General features: G+C 40.8%; 1 protein-coding gene across 2 annotated transcripts in view; it reads right to left on the bottom strand.

The window, feature by feature from the left end:
* Window positions 1–23,016, bottom strand: part of Ctf4 (Chromosome transmission fidelity 4) — a 39,622-nt gene that overhangs the window by 11,068 nt on the left and 5,538 nt on the right. For both annotated transcript variants that reach the window (XM_076210502.1, XM_076210504.1), the window contains exons 4-15: window positions 21,723–21,820; window positions 20,634–20,881; window positions 18,212–18,451; window positions 13,882–14,080; window positions 11,845–11,975; window positions 10,578–10,762; window positions 9,946–10,193; window positions 9,458–9,684; window positions 8,818–8,952; window positions 8,317–8,487; window positions 7,670–7,878; window positions 2,035–2,144 (exon numbers count right to left, since the gene is read on the bottom strand). In XM_076210502.1, coding sequence (XP_076066617.1) covers window positions 2,035–2,144; window positions 7,670–7,878; window positions 8,317–8,487; window positions 8,818–8,952; window positions 9,458–9,684; window positions 9,946–10,193; window positions 10,578–10,762; window positions 11,845–11,975; window positions 13,882–14,080; window positions 18,212–18,451; window positions 20,634–20,881; window positions 21,723–21,820 — 2,201 coding nt within the window. The remainder of the gene's footprint in view (window positions 1–2,034; window positions 2,145–7,669; window positions 7,879–8,316; window positions 8,488–8,817; window positions 8,953–9,457; window positions 9,685–9,945; window positions 10,194–10,577; window positions 10,763–11,844; window positions 11,976–13,881; window positions 14,081–18,211; window positions 18,452–20,633; window positions 20,882–21,722; window positions 21,821–23,016) is intronic.

Genomic DNA, 23,016 nt, shown 5'->3' with positions numbered 1-23,016 from the left:
CCGTGTTAAAGAAAGAAAAATATATATACAATAATTGGTAATTTCCCTCACCACCCACACTACTGGAAGAGGTCAAATACACTCAGTAGCAAATGGTGAGTGCAGCAGTTTTGTTCTGTGGACTGTAAACCTCAAGCACCCCTTTTTTCCTTATACCTGCTTGCTTTTGTATCATTCAATAAAGGTACAGTATTATTATCATCACCAAATTTCTTACCAAATGCCTGTTTACATGCAAGCTTACCCTTGGCAAAGACCTTGTGATAATTCACCCACTTCTAAATATCTTCCCATATCATTTGCATATTTGTGCAATACAGGTGAGATCAAGTCCTAGTTGTCATTTCATGATACTAACCCCCCCCCCCCACCTTATAGCCACAAAATTTTATATCACTTTGAAACTCCTCCTGGATGACGGGTCATCCCTGCACCTTGTCCACTGCCCTGGGTCAGAAGCAGTGTCGCAAGACACAGCACATCCACAGCAAGGCCACTTCATTAAATCGGCGACCCCTCTCTCCATCCCCCCATGCATAAAGGAGAAGACGGGGAGAAATCCCTTTGGGATGCGTCAAAATTTGGTCACACATACTACCTCACCCCCCATCCCCCCCGCCCATTCCACCTCATGCATCACAACATCATCCATATACAACCATTCTCCATTCACCCCTGTCTTCTGTCCTCTCCCGACCTTCCTCAACAGACATTCCCCTCTTCCCCAAAGCCCCCTTCACCCCATCCATCCACCTCATCCTAGGACGTCCCTTCATGTTCACTCCCTCCACATCTGCCTTCCATACCTCTTTTACTAGTCTTTCTTCACTCATTCTTTCCATGTGTCCAAACCATCCTAATACTCTTTCATCAACCCTATCTCCCAACTCCCTTTCCACCCCTGTTCTCCTCCTTACCTCCTCATTTCTCACTCTATCTAGCCTAGTAACCCCCATCATACTTCTCAGACACCTCATCTCAAACACATTCAAACTTCTTCTCTCTTCTTCTCTTATGTTCCATGTTTCTGCCCCATACAATGCTGTTGGCACAATCACTCCTTCATATAGTCTCCTCTTAGCATCCATTTCCAAATGTCTATTCCTCATTACACTTTTTAATCCACCAAGGCATTTACTCGCTTCTCTCAATCTACATTCTACCTCCACCTTCACTCCACCTTTTCCTGCCACATTTGCACCCAAGTATCTAAAACTATCAACTTCCTCCAGTTGCTCTCCCTTAAAGCTCACTTCCAGACTACTGCCACTTTCACCCCTTGTACATCTCATCACCTTACTTTTACCCACATTTATCTTCAGCTTTCTTCTATCACACACTCTCCCAAACTCTGTCACCAACTTCCTCAATCCCTCCTCCGATCCTGCCACAAGTGCAGTGTTGTTAGCAAACAACAGCTGGCTCACCTCCCACTTTTCTCCATTTTCTTTAACCATCTCCAATCCCTGACCCACTACCCTTGCATTTACCTCTCGCACTACCCCATCCATGTATAAGTTGAACAGCCAGGGCAACATAACGCATCCTTGACGAAGTCCCACCTTTACCTCGAACCACTCTCTCCATTTCTAATCCTGACACAAGCTCTACTACTCTCATAAAAACTCTTGACAGCTCCTAAAAGCTTTCCTCCTATCCTGTATATCCTCAAAACCTTCCACAGTGCCTTTCTGTCTACCCTGTCGTAAGCCTTTTCCAGGTCCATAAAAGCCCAAAACACATCCTTCCACATTCCTATAGCTTTCTCACATATCTGTCTTACCACAAAAATCTGATCTACACAACCTCTACCCGTCCTAAATCCACACTGCAAACATTCAGTTGATACCAAGTGTTACTGTCTCCTTTTCCATGAGAGTGGATGAAGGACAAGTTGCCAATTGGTCAATTTATCTTCATTCATATTTTCCTACACTTGCTGGGAAATGCATCACTGTTTCATTCTCTATCCACTCTAAATTAAGTATAGAGCTGAGATTACTGTTGTACAAACTGTCCCAAAGGATAACAAACCTCCCATTCGATCCTCTTGTTGACTGTTAGGTGTATGCACAATGTCTTCTTCATCTTCCTCCTCATCTTCCTGCTCTTTCCTTCTTAAAGGAGCGATGCCTGCACCATACCTTAAAAGAAAATAAAAGTAAATTGTCAGAATAAAAGAACTTGTACAGCTAAATCGTAAAAAGTATTTGTACATACATACAAACATACATATACCAAGGACTTTTCACCCATTCCAAAGGGCCAAAGTCAGACATAAATCCACTCCCACCCATTTCATCCCCGCATACTCCACTCCCATTCACCACCCCTCCCTCCCTCTTTTCTTGGCTCCTTCTGGATGATATGTCATCCCTGCATCTCGCCTACTGCCCTGGGTCAAAAGCAATGCAGCAAGACACAGTACATCCACATCATGGCCGCTTCATTTAATTGGTGACTCCACCTCTCTGTCCCCTTAAGCAGAAAAAGAGAAGACAGGGAGAAATCCCTTCAGGCCGAGACAAAATATAATTTACAAATATTCCCTCAACCCCCTTCCCCACCCACTCCCCTCCATGCATCACAGCATCATCCATATACAATCATTCTCCATTCACCTTATCTTCATCTTCTCCCTTTCCTCAACAGACACTCCTCTCTTTCCCAATGCCCCTTTTACTCCATCCATCCATCTCATCCTTGGTCGCTCCCTCATGTTCACTCCTTTCACCTCTCCCTTCCACACTTCTTTTACTATTCTTTCTTCACTCATTCTTTCCATGTGTCCAAATCATCCCAATAGTCTTTCATCAACCCTATCTCCCAACTCCATTTCCACCTCCACTCTCATCCTCATTTCTCACTCTATCCAGCTTAGTAACCCCTACCATATTTTTCAGACATTTCATCTCAACCACATTTAAATTCTTCCTCTCTTATGTTCCATGTTTCTGCCCCATATAGTGGTGTTGGGACAATCACCCTTTTATACAATCTCTTCTTAGCATTCATTCCCAAATGTCTATTTCTAATTACACTTTTTAAACCCCCAAGGCATTTACAGACGCTCCTCAACTTACGTTTTAGTTAGGTTCCGAATGGCCGAACGTAAGTTGAAAATGAACGTAAGTTGTTACTGTACAGGGTCTAACAGATAAATCCGTACAAACTTTGAAGAGGTTTTAAGCACTTAAAAAGTAACATATGGCAATTCTGATTGTTTCCAGATACTTCCATTTGTCTAATAATTTAGCCAGTTGTATACTAGCACCAGTGCAATAAACATTAAGCAATGGAACAAGCCAAACGTTCAGCCATATGCGAACTTCGTCGCGCGGGTCACACTCCTAGCGCCATAATAAGGATGCTGAAATACTCCAGACAAGCTGTTTACGATGTTTGTAAACGTTTTGATGAGACCGGCGAAGACCAACGAGCTGCTCACAAGCCCAGAAGGGGCAGAATTCTAACACCTCGCTTTTTAGCTGGTCTCAAGAGAAGTGTCAATGCAAATCCAGCCTTACCATTATCGACATTGGCAAAGAAGAGAGGTGTCAGCACAATGACAATTCACAGAGCATTAAAGAAATTGGGATTAACCTCATTCTCACAAGGAAAAAGACATCTTTTGACACGAAAAATGAAAGAAATCCACTTGACCAGGTGCCAAAAGCTGTTGAACTGGATGAAGTCGAATGGCTCAGTCATCAAGTTTTTTCCGACGAGAAGATTTTCATGGTTGATGCGACTTTCAATAAGCGGAATGATCGCTAGATAGCCTCCTCATCCTCAGAGGTTCAACACAAGACAACGACGAAGAAACTAGCAAGTGTCATGGTGCTCTGTGTGGTGTCAACTGAGGGGGGACGTCTTCACTCACTTCTTCAACAACAACAACAGACACCTCAGAAATACAAATCTCTTCCTACGCAGACGACATAACAATCACATGCACACATCGTAACACAGACAAAGCTGCAGAAATAATCCAGCCTTACCTTGACACACTCAACACATGGTTCATCACAAACAGACTCAAAATAGCTCCAACCAAATCTACAGCAACACTTCTCACCAACTGGACAAAAGAACACAAATACATACCTCATCTCTACATCAACAACACTCTAATACCACACACAAACACACCGAAAATTCTTGGTGTAACATACGATACATCCATGTCTTTCAAACAACACCTCACAAACATAAAAAACAAATGCACACCTAGACTTAACGCACTTAAGTCAATCACTGGAACAACATTTGGACAAAACAAAGAAACTAATATAACAATATACAAACAATGCATACGCTCAGTGATGAATTATGCGAGTCCTGCATGGGCTCCTAATCTCAGTGAGACACACCACAACACCCTTCAAATCATACAAAACAAAGCCCTAAAAACAATTACAGGCTGCACAAATACATCACCTACAGACCATTTACACCATGAAACAAAAGTCCTCAAAGTCAAGGACCACCTCGACATGAGAGGCACACAAACACTTGCTGCAGCCACCACAAACACATCACACCCGCTACACTACATAGCAGAACACCCACACACACCAAGAAACATTAAAACTACACCCATAGACCTTTATTACACACAGATACTCTCTTCTCTTCCTCCACAACCACCAAATACCAGCCTCCGGAAACATATTCATAATCATATCACTCACCGCTCCATTAACACACTGAAAGACAACACACTGCTACATGCCAGACCCCCTGATATCCACCCTTCTGAATCCTCTCTCCCACGTAAGGACAGAGTCCACTTGGCCAGACTGCGATGCGGTCACCACCCAGCACTTCTATGCTACCAGAAGAGGCTGGACGACCGTGTTGTGAACAGCTGCCCAGGATGTAACACTTCACCCCATACCATACAACACATAATGGAAGACTGCACTATACACAATCATGCACGCAAACAACACAACATACACTCTATAAAGGATTTGTGGGAAAACCCAGTTTCGGCTGTGGCCTTCCTTGGGGAGACGGGACTGCTCGACAGACAGTCTAGGGAACGACAACAACAACAACAACAACAACGAGAAAGTCAATGCCGTTGTCTATTGCAAAGTTCTAGAAGAGAAAATAATACCCTGGATGAAAGATAAGGCTAGTGTCAACCAGTTTGTCTTCCAACAAGACTAGGCTACAGACCACACAGAGAATAGGACCACAAACCTTCTCGAAGGGTCAAATGTGCAGTTCTGGAACAAAGAGTTGTGGCCCTCAAATTCGCCAGACCTAAACCCTTTAGATTATTATTTTTGGGCGCGAATTGAGGCCAAGGCATGTGACAAGCCACACAGAAGTATAACAACCCTGAAGACAGACATCAAGAAGGCTGTGGGTTCATTATCAAAGTCTGAGATCATCAACGCTGTATCCAAGTTTCGTAAACGCGTTGAAAGCGTCATAACAGCTGAAGGTGGTTACATTGAATGAAATCATTGTTCTTATTGCCTTTTCTAAATATACTGAAAATTTCATAACTCTCTGTTTATTATAACCCGAGATATTAATCTTAAAACATGTGATAAGAAGTTGTACGGATTTATCTGTTAGACCCTGTACTATACATCCGTAAATTCTATTACCGTATCTTATAAAACACCCCTAAATCATTAATTATACACATAACATTGTAAAATAATAACATTAATTTCAAATAAATTAAATTCAAGCAACATAAATTGAGATGGTGGAGGAGGATGAGGCAACGCATGATTAGTTTGTCGTTTGTACAATGTAAACAATGGACGCAGTGTCATGCGCAAGTATCGTTTGAACTATGGAGAGCGCGTTAAACTAAAAAATTAACTCAAATTTTTTTTTTTACAGTCAGTTCAAACGTAAAATCGAAAAAACGTAAAACGAATGAACGTATGTAGAGGAGCGTCTGTACTTGTTTCTTTCAATCTACATACTACCTCCACCTCCACACCTCCCTTTCCTGCCAAATTTGCCCCCAAGTATCTAAAGCTATCCACCTCCTCCAGTCTCTCTTCCTTAATACTCCCTTCTAGCCTGCTGTCATCCTCTCCCCTTGTACATCTCATCACATTCCTTTTACCCACATTCATCTTCAACTTACTTCTTTTGCACACCTTTCCTAACTCTGTCACAGACTTTTTAATCCCTCCTGTGAGCCTGTTACAAGCACAGTGTCGTCAACAAACAACTGGCTTATCTCCCATTTTTCTCCACTTTCTTTAACCATCTCCAATACCTGGCCCATTAAACCTTCTATTTTCCTCTTGCACCACCCCATCCACATAAATTGAAAAGATGACATAACACATCCCTGGCAAAGTCCCACCTTTACCTCACCACTCACTCTCTCCATTTCCAATTCTAACACAGGCTCTATTACTCTTGTAAAAACTCTTGACTGCTCTTAACAGCTTTCCTCCTATCCCATATATCTGCAATAAGCCCAAAAAATATCCTTATCTTTTCCTAAAGCTTTCTTACATATCTGCCTTACCACAAAAATCTGATCCATGCAACCCCTACCTGTCATTGTTCCTCACCAATTACTCCCTGTTCCTCTACTAATCCTCTCAATCAAGACCCTCCCAGAAGCCTTCCCAACTACACTCAACAAACTGATCCCTCTGAAACTATTACACTCATGCTTGTCCCCTTTCCCTTGTAAAATGGAACTATACAGGCACTTCTCCAGTACTCCAGCACTCTACCATCATTTAAACAAACATTAAACAACCTCATCAACCACCCCACCATCACTATACCTCCTTTTTACACACCACATGACACCCATCTAACCCAGGTGCTCTTACTTTAATAACTGCTTTCACCTCATCTTTTCTTATTTCTCCTCCATTTTCCTCATTCATCACTCATTTTCTTAGCACTTCCCACTTCAACTACCTTTCTCTTCCTATTTTCCTTCACATTTACAAACTCCCTAATATACTCTACCCATCTTCTTCTTACTGCCATCTCTTCCATTATCTCTCCATCTGCACCCTTACCTTTTCTTCTCTACTTGATTCACCTCCCCTTCCTCTCTTAACCTCTCCAATACAAGTCAAATTCTCACAGGCAGCATCAACTGCCTGATGTACGATGATTCAATGACACATTACAATACTTGTGATATAAAAAATAAAATTACAGCTGTATTACTTGTTCTCTTTCACTGCGAATATCAATAACCACAGAAAATGTGATCAAGCCTGTTCACAGAATATGGGTGTCACTCTGCTACAACTACAAAATAAATATAATCAAGACGTCAACCCAGGCATCCACTTGTGCCTAATGATGCCTAGTAGGCATCATCATATACATATACCAATGTCTTTTTCCCACTTACAAGGGAGGTAGGAAAAAAAAAATTAGTCATCATATGGAAGGGGTTTCTTAACAAAAAATCCTTTTATTCCTTTAAAAAATTTCTGTCATACTTTTACCCCATTTCACATCTTTCCTTTTTTTACTTCTCTTTTCTTTGTACCTCTCATATGATTCCTTTGTCCTATTTTGCAGCCAATCCGTGAATGCTTATTTCTTCTCTTCTACAAGTATTTGTATTACATTAAAATTATTCAAATAATAACAGCTATAAGCATACAAAGCCATGACCATGAAACCCTCAACAATATTTGCTTACGTCTGTAAGTCATCCTCTTCCTCCTTCTCCTTTGCCTGTTTCTCCCATTCTTCATGCATTTTGGCAGCCGCAACATCCCCTAATCTATTCGCGAGTTGCATCTTTCGTAGCTTTCCTGCATATTTTATGGCCAAACGAACAGCTTGATATGTTGGCATGTGCTGACAAATCTCCTGGGCTCTTGTTTCTCGGTCAGAACGACACGCCAACTGTAAAGAAAAATTATGCTTTTTCACCCACATAAATTAATGATTCAAACATAAATTGGCCTTAGAAACAAAAATATTAGAAGACAATTGAATAAATAAATAAAACCATAATTTAGTTATAGGCTCCAGCAAGATGAGATACAAGTAGCAATGAAAGAAATGAATGTTAGTAAATTGCCTGGGTTGAATGGCAGTCATGTGGAATGTCTGACAACGGGCAGAATAATTATAGTGGAATTGCTGGCATGATTATTTAATATGCATCCAAGGGAAGGAAGTGTACTTGTGGATTGGATGAGTGCATGTATACTGCCAATATACAAGAGGAAGGGGTCCTAGTACAAATATAGCAATGATAGAGGGCCTACCTCAACCCAAAGATATACCCCATAATATTTTTAATACTAAAAATCAAATTTCATTGCCTGTGCCACTTACCGCAAACAGTTTAATCATAGTTTCATTTAGTGACATCTTGGCTTCACTCCTGGATTCTTCAACATCGTAATCATCCTGTCCAAGCCTGGACAGAGTACCCATGAGTAGGTCAGTGCGAAGTATCTTTTCCTCCAAAGTGCCCTTCTCTTGTCCCATATCACACAAGGGTAACTGTAAATGTTCGTAATATTATAATACATCTATCAAGCTATATACCAAGAGGTTTCTAACCAATACACATGCTAATCCATACCTCATTATGGGTGATTCAATTACACCTCATTTAAACCTCACAATCAAGCTACATCAATTTAAAAGGAAACAAAATACATACATATACCAAAGGCTTTTTCCCCCTTACAAGGGAGGTAGCCAAAAAGAAAAAGGCATAAAAACCATTCCCACCCATTCCATCCCTAAACAAAATAAGCATGAAAAATAAATTAATACAAAATATTAATAAAACCAACATGGTGCATGAAAATTAATCAGATACTTTACCTTAATATCCAGCTGCATGACATGTGGTCTGGGCAACACTGGAGGATACCGGCTGCCTTTGCAGAGGACACAGCGTATTTTACCCTGAGACTCGCTCGCACCCAATACAAAGTAGTGGTCGCTCTTCCCTCTTGTCTGGCAATACAAAACAGGAAATTAAATGGTATTCACATTGTTTTGGTCTCCATTAAACTTATGAGAAAATTATGCTCATTAACTATGTCTTCATATCAATCTGCTGCCTTGGCTGAAGACAAGAAAGTGAATATACTTGGAAGAGCGGCAGGCACAGGATTTATACAGCATAAAAAATCACTATGACTGTACTGTTACTGGCTACCCCACACTGTCAGTGGACTATGATGTTGACATTATATAGGAAATTGACATCCCTCTCAGACACTAGGGTGGCCAAACTTCTCAGTATACAGTATTACTTCATGACAAAAAGCTTCCTACTAAGTTGGAATGATTGAGCTCCACATTCTGTAGGTGAAGCATGTATGTATGGGGGAATCCTCTACATAAACCAAATTCAAGTTGGTGGAGATACAAATGAGCATTGTATAGACATGAGCATGAGGGTACTTGGTAGCTTTGACCAGTACAATCACTTCAGCAAGCAATGAACATGACTTACCATTGATTTTGAGTTAAGAATGGTAGTCCAATTGTATCCATACTTAAAATACATCATTTTGATCAATCCAGCACTATCCATGATAACTGGAGTTCCCTCATCCGAAAAGCCTGCCCACGCTAGGAAGGACTTGGGTGAAAGTGGTATAGGAGCAGAAAGAGGAACTGGGTGCTTCTTGCCAAACACATTCAACACAATATAACCCAGGTTCTGGTCACCCATAACACCTGATGAACAAAGATAAATCTCATCTAAATTTATATATTCTACCAAAAACATTTTACCTTTTATAAGAAAATAATAAATACTATATCGAATAAAATAAAATCAATTCTATGGGGATGATGGGTCACTTTATCCCTTCCCAAAGTTATGGATTTTAACTTTTAATGATTATGTCCTGTGTAGAGAATCCCCTATGCTATAAAAAGTGACAATTTTGAAATATTGTTGGTATCAATACAACTTCATGAAAAATTAGTACTTACCTAACCCATTGTGGAAGACAACCATAAGCAAGTTCTCAAACCCAGCCAAACACACAACTGGCCCAGGTATAGCTAGCATGTCACGCTGGAAACCAGCAGTGGTATAGATGCGAAGGTTTCTCTTGTCAGTGCCCACAGCAACCCACCCATTACCAAGACAAACTCCACATATCTCTTCTTCATCAGGCATGTCACAGGTCCACTCCTGACTTCCATCCCAAGCAGCAAAGTGATGAACCACTAGTTTGCTGTCGTACAAAACAATATGACATCCTAATTATGGAAATACAAATCTACTAGGTATACCATAAATAATCAGAACATATTGGTTGAGGTATAATCTATTATTAACAAAAACAATAATTGTTTTCTCATGGAAAGAATGAGAAAAGACTAGCAAAAAGTGTGTGGAAAGCAGAGATGGATAGTGTGTACTTGAGGGGAAGACGAGGAATGAGATGTATGGTTGGATAGGGTGAAGGGGACTTTGGATAAAAGAGGGTATCTGTTGAGCAGGAAAGGGAGAAGGCAAGAGATGTGAGTGGAGAATGGTTGTGAATAGAACATAAATTGACATGGCCCAAAGGGACATGTGAACTAGTTTCACTGAGACAAAGTACATATAGGCCTACCTTGGTGTGTCATCCTGGCTCTCAGCTGCAAGGGCAAGTGCCTGTGTTGACAAAGATGCCATGGTATGTCCAGCATGATTATTCAGGTGAAGACTGTGATGAACTGCAGTGTCAAAGAATTCTACATCTATGCTGTTGAGCTCATCGCCACTGTTCTGACGAACAATACCTACATTGTTCCAAACCTAAAGGAAAGGACAAATGCATGAAACTGTTACATCAGTAAAACAACCCATATCAGAATACTGAAATGGAAAAGATAACTGTCATCAATGGTTCACTTGTTCAATAAACTGTCATTCACTAGTGCCTTGGGTTTCTTTTATTGGAAACCCCATGTTTTCATGGTAATTGATATAACTTAAACTTGATGAATATGTAGTATGATTACAGACAACCACAGGTTCTGGGGAAAAGGATATTTATATGTTTGGCCCCTTTCTGTATTTTTTCCCCATGAGGAGTCAATACATACTTGGTATTAAAATGCCATTAACATGCACATACACACTAAAGGCCTTTTCCTTTTCATAAAAGGGTGGTCAAATCAAAGTATACATCCTTCCCCCTATCTTAGCACCTTGTAGATGAAGGGTCATCCTTGTCCCCCACCCTACTACACTCCTCGGATCAAAGGCAATGCAGCAAGATAACACTTCCACTACAGGGCCCAACAGCTGGAGCTGATTTACCCCCTCCACTACTTGAGGACTTTATGGAGCAGACAATATACATCTATGCAAAAGGCCCTTTCCCCTTATGATGATTCAGTTTAAGGTCATGAACTCCCCCCTATCAGGAAGCTAAAGTGGTTCATCTTAAAGAAGACTTTGTAGAATGGAATTCAGTGAACCATGCCCTTGTTCCAACTCACCCATGGCAGGGTTTGAACCACTGTTAGCTCAACCTCTGTTGCAAGTAGCAATGCTCTAACCCACCCGGCCAGCAAGCATCCTGGCTCACTGGCCCTCTATACATTCTATCTATCTATATACCATGGGCTTTTTCCCTCTTATAAGGGAGGTATCCAAGTCAAAGGGCAAGTACCCACTTCCACCCATTTCACCCCCATCCACCACCCTTTCTTCCCTCTCATCTTAGTTCCTCATGGATGACAGGTCAACACCTTATCCCACCCACTGCCCTGGGTCAGAAACAATGGATCAAGACACAGCACATCCATAGCAAGGCCAGTTCATTTAACCAGAGATCTCCCTTTCTGTTTATAACCTACGGTAAAGACAACTATCTGCAGCTGCATACTCACCATGTAACGATCGTCCAAGAATTCTGGGGACATTCCTGGCTGGAATGGTTTCTGTAACTCTGGGATTGCCATGACCGGTGCAGCTGGTTCAGACATGACACTGGCACTTTCAGTTCTATCTGGTTCTGGTTCTTCAAGACAAAAAGATGCATTTCATCACACACCATAACCAATGAGCACAGACATTAACTATAGTGTACATTTATACTGTATTTACATTTCTCCTGAGCTGGCAAGCTCCAGTCATAACAAAATTTCAACACATACGTCTATTTATCTATATATTGAAATGCTTCTACCCCCTTATAATGAAAGTAGCCAGCCAAGGCATGCACCTACCCCTCTTATTTCAAATACATACATACATACATACATATATCATTGGCTTTCCCTCCTTACAAGGGAAGTAGCCACAGTCAAAGGAATAAATCCACTCCCACCCATTTCATCCCCATTTCTTGACTCCTCCTGGATGACAGGTCATCCCTGCATCTCACCCACTGCCCTGGGTCAGAAACAATGTAGCAAGACAGAGCACATCCACAGCAAATATGTACATGAATCAAAATGCCCTTTCCCCTTTATAAGAGGGGTGGCCAAGTCAACACACACACACAATCACCCAGTGATTTTAATTTTCAATGTCATGTTGAAGCTTATTGGGATGGTTTGGACACACGGAAAGAATGAGTGAAGAAAGACTACTAAAAGATGTGAGGAAGACATATGTGGAGGGAGTGAATATGAGAGGGCAACCAAGGATGAGATGGATGGATGGGGTAAAAGGGGCATTGGGAAAGAGGGGAATGTCTGCTGAGGAGGGAAGGGAGAAGACAAAATACGGGTGAGTGGAGAATGACAGTGTATGGATGATGCTGTGATGCATAGAAGGGGGTGAGTGTGGGATGGGGGGTGAGGAAGTATGTGTGAATGATATTTTGACACAGCATGAAGGGATCTCTCCTGGTCTTCTCTTTTTTTTTGCATGAGGGGACAAAGGGGGGAGGGGGACACTGATTAAATAAAGTGGCCTTGCTGTGGATGTGCTGTGCTTTGCTATATTGCTTCTGACCCAGGGCAGTGGGTGAGATGCAGGGATGACCTATCATCCAGGAACCAAGAAAAGAGGGTGGGAGGGATGGTGAATGGGAGTTGAGTATATGGGGATGAAGTGGGTGGGAGTGGATTTATGCCTTTGACTTTGGCTACCTCCCTTGTAAGGGGGAAAAAGGTCTTGATATATGTATATATGGCTACCTCCCTTGTACATACATACATATACCAAGGCTTTTTCACCCTTACAAGGGAGGTAGCCAAAAAGGAAAAGGCATAAAATCATTCCCACCCATTCCATCCCTGAATACACTCCACACCCCTCCACCCTCCCTCTTATCTTAGCACCTCCTTGTACAGGGGAAAAACCCTTTGGTATATGTATGTTTATGTATACATGTTAAAGCTATCTATATCCCAAAGGTTTCCCCCCCTTATAAGGGAGGTAGCCTAGTCAAAAGCCACATACACACTCTACTCCCTTTCCTCCCTCTCATCTTAGCTCCCCAAGAGGAACTAAGATGTGAGGGAGGAAAAGGTGGTGGGTTGGAGTGAAATAGGTAGAAGTGGGAATGGGAGCCTTTTGACATGGCTACCTCCCTTACATGGGGGAAAAACCCCTTGGTATATAGATAGACCCTTCATTCACAAGGACTAAAGGCACAACAAATGGGTGTGGGTGCACGGTTTGATTGGCCACCCCCATTAAATGGGGTTCGAGGATAACTTTTGGCATACAGTATGTATGTATCCATGAATGCATGAGTTGCAACATCAAGCCCACAAAAAACAATGTTTCAAATATATTGAAAAATAAAATCACTGAAAATAATTCCAATGACACATGAACACTAACTGAAACTCCAAAATAAAAAACTGTATACCACAATTTTTTTTTCAAAATAAATACCCACACAGAATAGAAGAAAAAGTTATCTATCTGCAGAAAAAAATAAACTGTTACTGAAACTGAAATATTCATACCAGGAGTTTGTGAGATGCCACTGTCTGCTGGAAGGCCAAGGAATGTCCCCTTTTCATCATCAGCAAAACCTAATTTGGACTTGATTCTGGATATGGAAAACTCATCATCATCCTCAGTCTCCATTGTATCCATGTGGGATGGTGGAAAATCGTCCTCTCCACCAAAGAGGTCCTCAGCAGTTACCCGAGCCTCAGTCTCCTACAAAAATATAATTAATTTAAACATAAAAGATAACCCAGTAATCTTATTGGCAAGGAATTCCATACTATTCAAACTGCACAGACAAAACACACACACCCTCTTTGTCCCCTCACACTGAAAAAGAGGACATACATACTGTATATAAAGGGCTTTTTCCCCTTTACAAGGGAAGTAGCCAAAGTCAAAAGGCATAATTCCACTCCCATTCATTTTATCCCCATCCGCTCTACTCCCATTCACCAGCCCTCCCTCCCTCTTTTCTTGGCTCCTACTGAACAACAGATCATTCCTGTAAAGACGGGGAGAAATCCCTTTGGGCTCCATCAAAATATCATTCACGCATAGCTCCTGTCCCATAAAATACATACATATACCAAGGCTTTTTCCCCCTTACAAGGGAGGTAGCCAAAAAGGAAAAGGCATAAAATCATTTCCACCCATTCCATCCCTGAATACACTCCACACCCCTCCACCCTCCCTCTTATCCCCGCCCATTCCACCTCATGCAATCACAACATCATCCATATACAACCATTCTCCATTCACCCGTCTTCTGTCCTCTCCCGTCCTTCCTCAACAGACATTCCCCTTCACCCCATCCATCCACCTCATCCTAGGATGTCCCCTCATGTTCACTCCCTCCACATCTGCCTTCCATACCTCTTTTACTAGTCTTTCTTCACTCATTCTTTCATCAACCCTATCTCCCAGCTCCTTTTAGGGTTGATGAAAGAAAATACAACTAGGTAAATACATAAGCATCCCCTTCCCCTCCATCCCCTGCCCCTTTCTTCCTTGCATAACAGTATCATCTATACACAAAGTAAGCACTACAAAGAAACTTAGAATAGCATATGTTAATGTTGATGATTTACTATCGCCTAGGTTGGAGATAAATGACTACTTAGGGCTAAATGAGCCTGATACATCGTGTATAGTAGAGACTAAACTCACCAAAAAATTTGATATACAGTTGGGGAACAACAGATACAGAGAAGATAAAAAGGGTGGAGAGGTAATGTTTGTAGCGAAAAGTGACATAAAGATGGAAGAAGCAAATCTGAGTGAAGGCAGGGCTGAAGCAATTCACCTAAAGATCAGTACTAAAGGGCACACTAAAAGACACTTCATGATGGCATATGTTCCCAAGACAAGAGCTTGGGATGAAACTGAATATCAAGAAATATTAATGGATACAGCTCTTTTTCTAAAGAAAAATATTGAATAAAGTAGTAACATAGTCCTTATTGGAGATTTTAATTGTGGTGAAGTCAACTGGGAGGACCGGGAAGCAAGTGGCAAAGCAGATTCCTGGGGAAATACCCTGTTGAGTATAGCAATGGAGAACACAATGCAATGACCCAGAGGGGTAAAGGAAGTGACCTGGGTAAGAGATGACACTCCCACAAAATTAGATATGTTGCTTACCAAAGAGCCAGATATCATCAGCTCCTTGGACTAGCTTTGCCCAATAGGAAAAAGTGATCATGTTACAAATGAATTTCAGCTGGAGGATGAGGAAATAGAGCCAAGGAATGAATCACACAGGCAAGGGAGACTCAAGGGAGACTCAATTTTCTCTGAAGAAACAAACTGGGAGGAATTCATGAATACCACAGGAATAAGGAGGAAACGGGAAATCTTTCTTGACATTTACAATCTAGTAGTGAACAAACATGTGTCTATGAATACAGAAAGAAGTAAAAACAGAATTGGTTTAACAAAAAGTGTGAGATAGCGAAAAAGGTCAGGGATATGGCTTGGGGAAAATGGAGAAAAAAAAAAAGCAATAAAACAAAAGAAGCTTACAAACAAGCTAGGAATGACTATACCAGAATTCACTGGAAGGAAGAAAGCAATTTCGAAAGAGGTGTGGTAGAATAATGCAAAAATGAACCAAAGCTGTTTTACAGGTTCATAAATGGTAATTTGAGACACAAGGAAAAAATCATTAAGTTAATAGTAGATGGTGAGGTCTTTGAAGAGGCCTCAGCTCAGGCAGAAATAATGAAGGTTTCCCATCAGTCTTCGCAAAAGAGTGCAACTTTTTGGAGAAAAGCGAGGGAAACAAAAAACCAAGTTTAGTAGATACTAATGTAGAAGTGAGGGAAGCGCTCAATTTCCTGGGATCATTAGATGTGACAAAAACTTCAGGACCTGATGGGATCTCAAACTGGATGCTTAAAGAATGTAGGGAACAACTAGAGGACAAGATCCACAGTCTTATCGCATGTTCATTGAAAGAAGGCACTGTGCCACTTGATTGGAAAAGGGTAAATGTGGTACCAATTCACAAAGGTGGAAACAAGGAAACACCATTAAATTATAGGCCAGTATCACTAACCAGCACAATAGTGAAATTATGTGAAAGGACTGTGAAAGATCAATGGACCAAACATCTTGAAAAGCTAAACATTCTGACAGACAGTCAGTTTGGCTTCAGGTCTGGAAAGTTATGTGTGTCGCACCTTCTAAGCTTGTACTCTAGAGTGACTGATGTACTGCAAGAGAGAGTGGGGTGGGTGGACTACATGTACCTGGACCTAGAGAAGGCATTAGGGGGATGGGGGTTGAGGTAGTATGTGTGAACAAAATTAGACGCAGCCCAAAGGGATTTCTCCCTGTCTTCTCCTTTTATGCATGGGGGGACGGAGAGGGGGGGGGGGTTGCCGATTTAATGAAGCGGCCTTGCTGTGGATGTGCTGTGTCTTGCAACACTGCTTCTGACCCAGGGCAGTGGACAAGGTGCAGAGATGACCCGTCATCCAGGAGGTGCTAAGATAAGAGGAAGGGTGGAGTGGTGTGGAGTGTATTCAGGGATGAAATGGGTGGGAATAATTTTATGCCTTTTCCTTTTTGGCTACCTCCCTTGTAAGGGGGAAAAAGCCTTGGTATATGTATGTACCTCACAGTCAACTTATGTGGAAATTGGAGCATGTTGGAGGACTGCGAGGCAAACTACTGGAATGGACTAAAGACTTTTTGAAGGAAAGATACATGGGGACAGTAGCAAAGTAATGAGCAGAGTTACACAAGGTTCAGTCCTTGCACTAATAATGTTTCTTGTCTATATTAATGACATAATGGGAGAAACAAGTTATGCCAATATATCTGCATACATACATACATATACCAAAGGCTTTTTTCCCCTACACATGGGGGTAGCCAAAATAAAAAAGGCAAATGATGCAAAAATCAAGAGAAAAGTGAAAAATGAGGAGGATGATAGAGTATTGCAAAAAGATCTGGATACTATTTTTGCATGGATCCAAGAATGGGAAATGAAGTTCAATACCAAAAAATACAAAGTACTGTAATGGGCAATAGTGGCAAAAGGCCATCCATAAAATATTCCTTGGGAAGCGAACACATTACAAAATCAAATGAGGAGAAAGACTTGGGACCATTGATAAAAGACAACCTGTCACTTGACAGACATATCAACAGGACTGTGGGAGAGACAGATGGACTACTGCAGAAAATTAAAGTAGCATTCCACTATATGGATGAAGAGATAAAAAAAAAAATCATTGAAACCCTAACATGTCCAAGACATATGCATCAGTAGTATGGTCCCCACACAGAGTGAAGGATATAAGCAAGATTGAGAGAATACAAAGGGCAGCAACCTAACTGGTCCCCAGCCTGGCAGATAAACCATACAAGGAAAGACTAAAAGTACTGGGTCTACCAACTTTGTGAGATCAAAGAGAAAGAGGTAACATTATCACAGTGTTCAGGTCACTAAAAAGGATAGATAGTATTGCTAAAAGAGATACCCTGATTAAAGATGGGAGGGCTTTAAGTGGTCATGAATGTAAATTAAGAAAGACCACATGTCGAAAGAATGTGAAGAAATACATTTTTCATATATATACATGTAGAATAGCTTAGGTGATATAGCCCAAGCTCAAACAATACACCAGTTCAAATCTAAATGTGGTAATTGGAAATCAAAGATATAGATTAAGTTGGAACTGTACACAAACTTGGGGCTGGGTATATTAGAAAATTAGATAATAGGAGACAAGACCTAACGAGTGTTACTCCTTTCTTGTATATTACAATTAGGTAAACAGCCACTCTCCACTCATTCCTCAATTAAAAAATATTAAAAATAATCCTTACCTGAGCAGCCTGTTGACCATCTGTGACCTTGACCACAGTGCCTAGTTGTCCTTCAACATCCACAAAGGACACTTCATCACCACCAGGTTTCCACGCAAGTCCAGAATATGCCAAAGATTTGGGGTGCTTTTCAAGCAGCACAAGCTTCCTGTCAGGAATCTTCCAGACAGCAATGTGGCCATCCCTGCAGCCTCCAGCAATGTAGGCCCCACAGGGTGAAAGACAGACAATAGAGATGATCTGAAATGTCAGTGATAAAAATTGAAGATTCAATATATCCCTTTTTCAAATTCAAAGAAACCGTAAAAACAGAACACAGTGTAATGTTTTATCTATCTATATAACAAGGGGTTCTTTCCCCTTAGAAAGGAGGAAACCAAGTCAAAGGCACACAACCACTCTTGGGTGATTCAAAAGTGTCACAAGAAATAGGCATCTGGGAATGGATGCAACGAGAAGATTATGTGAAAAGGTGATCATACCTATGACACTGTATGGGGCAGTAATGTTCTATCTATCTACATACCAAGGGCTTTTTCCACCTTACAAGGGAGGTAGCCAAGTCAAAAGGTATATACCCACTCCCATCCACCACCCTTTCCTCCCTCTCATCTTGGCTCCTCATGGATGATGGGTCATCCCTGTATTCCACCCATTGCCATGGGTCAGAAGCAATGCAGCAAGACACAGCAAATCAACAGCAAGGCCACTTCACTTAATTGGAGAACCTCCCTCTCCATCCCCTCACGCAGAAAAAGAGAAAATGGAGAGAAATCCCTTTGGGTTGCATCAAAATATCATTCACACATAATTACTTTCTAACCCCCCATTCCTTGCATCACAGTATCATCTATACACAGCCATTCTCCACTCACCTCTATCTCCTGCCTTCTTCCTCCCCTGCTCAACAGACATTCTCCTCTTGCTCAAAGCCCCTTTCACCCCATCCATCCATCTCATCCTCAGTCATTCCCTCAAGTTCACTATATCCACCCCTGCCTTCCACATCTCTTTTACTAATCTTTCTTCAGTCATTCTTTCTATGTTCAAACCATCCCAATACTCTTTCAATTATCATAGTAATGTTACTATGCACATAATAACAAATCTATTGTCAGGGACCAACTGCAAATGTTGAAGGACTCATCACAACTGGAGTATCTCAGCCAATCAACTGTTATCTGTCCAGTTTTGCCATATGTGATAATAATTGCACTAGTTAATACATTACCAACTTTCATGACATCTCTATGGACCAGCCATGCAGTATTTTTTTTTCTATTAGAAAGTAAAATCTCATAAACAGATGCTGATCAGATTCAACTTTTGCTATCTCTTAAACTCTTACATCACCTCCACAACTCCACTTTTTCAGTGCAATGTCCCCAGGGATAAAAGTGCTGGATTTCACCACCAAAATATTAATATTGTCTACAATTTACAGTAATGAAGAAAACATGATTCAAAATGAAAGAATATTGACACTGCAACTACTCATTTGCTGCAACATATATCAAAGGCCTTTCACCCCTTAAGAGAAGATGGCAAAGTCTACTTTTTCTTCAACGGAAGTGCTGAGTGGACAAGTTCTTGAGTTGCCTTTAATCGTGATCTTAACATTTATTTCTTATTATTTTGTTGTCCCACATGGGTGGGGCAACTGCATTAATTACGTATTGATGTCTACTATCATACATGTTAATTATATATCCAGGGGAGGACTGTCAGTATACGTAATATCGTATGTCAGTACTGGGTGGCTACTAGATTGATCGCGTGTGTTCATCTGTGTGTGTGTGTCGTTTGGTGGTCGACATTGCTGTTCACATGAGCTCGTAATGTTGAGTCGGCGTTTGTTTGAGAGGAGTGCCTAGGTCAGCGTTTGATGCTTGTGGTGGACAGTGAGTGAGGAAGTGGGTTATATGACTGGGGTTATATTATTCGTCATGTATATGAGGCGTATACAAATGCACATATCCTCATCTTAATGGGAAGACTAAGAATGAGGTGAAGGAGACATTGGATGCAAGGGGAATGTCTCTTAAGTGAGGAAGAAAGAGTACAAAAGATAGGAGTGAATAGAGATCATAAATGGATGAGGAAATGACACAGCTTGAATGAATGTTCTGGTCTGATCCATAAATTTCTCATGTGGATGTTTTTCCCATATAAAGAACCAGTGGAGTTAAACCATATCTGGATGTCAATACTGGAAAGAACTGGAATGAACCTTCATCCACGAAGAACAAAGACAAGAAGCACAACAATTGGGTTTAGGATAGGCATGGCATGGATGTATGCTTTGACTCAGTCATCCCCCTTATACTGGGGAAATGGCCTTTTGGTATATATTACAGTTGTCCCTCAAAATAGCAGCACAATTGATATGGTGTAATGACTTACACTTAATCTGTCAACTTACCCCTGTGACACCTTCATCCTTGAGAGTAAAGTCCAACACCCAATTCTCGTGTTTATACACATGGATCTCATTGGCCACAGGTATCAAGAGATGCTTGCCAGTTCTGGACCAAGTGAGACGACACAAGGTGTTGGAGGAGGAAAAACTGTTGGTCTTCGGAAGAAGACTCCACTTCTTGACCACCGACTCTGTCAGTAGGTTCCACACTTTAATGTCTCCATCACAGGAGGAAGATGCAAGGTAATCTCCTGAAACACAGTAAAACATTTATCAAAACACCAATTCTGAATTAAATATACATATTTCAAACCAACAAATACATTGATTGGAATGTCAACTGGATTTAAATGTGGATAAAGTGGTTGAGTACTAGGACTCAGACACATACACATATGATTTACATTTATATAATATTATAGGCCCAGGACCAATCACAGGTACCTGGTTCTGATGGTCTTGCAAGATGGACAGTGAAGCCACCCATGTATAAAACTAGTCAACCCCTTCACCTACATCAGGAAGTGCACCCCTTAGGGGTTAACACTGGCTGTAGACACACACACACACACACACACTTGCTAACCATCTACAGAATTATGAAAGGGATGGAAATCCTTGATAAAGATGACTTACTAATGTGGGACAGAAGAAAAACAAGAGGACACGAGAAGAAACTTAAGAAGGACAGTTACAGAAGAGACCTGAGAAAGAATAGCTTCCCACACAGAGTGATAGATATCTGGAACAAAGTAAATGAGGAAACAGTGAGTGCTAAAACTATACAAGACTTTAAGAACAAACTGGATGCAGAAAGATACAAAAGCGGGTCACTACGAGCATAGCTCTCTTCCCGTAAAATACAACTAGGTAAACTACATCAAAAGTCCTCTTCTTCTTATACTGTTTGTGAGCAGTGTATTGGTGGAGTGGACTTTTTTTTTGTTTACATTTTGATTTAGTATGGTAGGTATGTGTGTTCTCATTCTTCTTAGGATTAATCTTTCAATAAGTTTAGATATGGTAGAAAGAGACAAGTCTGTTGATTACTGGGGAGAAAGAAAAATCAAATATATGCAAAAAAAAAATCACCTTTTGGGTGGAGAGCAACAGATAAGATGGGAGCAGAATGTCCACTAAGGATGGTGTCCTTGTAACTTGTTACATCATGAACACAAATCTTCATGTCACTGAAAACAACAAATACACAATTTTACAGTATGCTTCAATGCTTTAAGTTATTCCATCTATATTTGATGCAATGAGATGGATCTCTACAGAGGCCCCCTGAGGGACGATGCAGCCTCTGTACCTCACAACAGTGGCTTCATCCTGCTTGGTAATTACCACTGATATATTCAATAAATGACCTATTCCATAAAGATAAGATTAGAGAAGATTTCCACAAATATAATAAAAATATTTTTTAACAAAAAAAAAAAATAAATACATAAATAAATAAATAAATAAAATAATAAATAAATAAAATAATAAATAAAATAAATAAATACATAATAATACATACATACATGGTGGAGATATGTCTAGAGTTGATGATAGCAAATACAGTGTTTAGGAAGAAAATCAAGCATAAGTACACATGGGAGAGGGTGGTGGATGGAAGAGTGGTAGATAGGGCTTTAATAGACTATAGTGGTAACCAGGAGAAGAGTAGGAAGAGTTTTCGGTGTACATGTTCTAAGGGGAAAGAGTGGGGGAATATCAGATCATTTTTTGGTGGAAGCCATGTTGAGAGTGGAGGATAGATGAAGAATGAGGAAAAAGACAAAAGGTAGGGAGGTGCTTAGAGTAAACCATTTAAATGAGAAAGAAAAGGAGAAGGAGTACAAGAAGCCGAGAGAAGAGTGGTAGGGAATGAAGGATAAAGTAGAACTAGGAGTGGAGGAGGAATGGGGATGTTTCAAGGAGGGAATCACAAGGTGTGCAAAGATGGTGTGTGAAACAAGAGGGACAGGAGGAAATAGAAGGAAGGGTAGTGAGTGGTGGGATGATGAAGCAAAGAAGGGTGTAGAAGAAGAAATGAGCATTCACAGATTGGTTACAAAATAGGATGAGAGAATCATATTAAGAGGTACAGAGAAAAGAGAGGTAAAGCATAAGATAAAGGAGAAAAGGAGAGCAGACATGAAATGGGGTAAGAGTACGACAGAAAATGATGAAAGTAATAAAAATATATATTTTGGAAGGAAATTACGAGAGAAAGGGGGGGGGCAAATCAAGTAAAGAAGAAAAGGCAAAAGATGCAGATGGAGAGATGATAATGGAAGAGATAACAGTAAGAGGAAGATGGGCAGAGTACTTTAGGCAGTTGCTAAATGTGAAAGAGGAAAGAGGATAGAGAGGGAAAGGTAGTTGCAGTGGGAAG

The sequence above is a fragment of the Oratosquilla oratoria genome, chromosome 27 (genome assembly GCF_046742065.1).
Source record: "Oratosquilla oratoria isolate Oo_2021 chromosome 27, ASM4674206v1, whole genome shotgun sequence".
In the NCBI taxonomy this organism is placed as follows: Eukaryota; Metazoa; Arthropoda; class Malacostraca; order Stomatopoda; family Squillidae; genus Oratosquilla; species Oratosquilla oratoria.
Note: the sequence above shows the minus strand (reverse complement) of the source record. Positions and strands in the feature narration are given on the sequence as shown.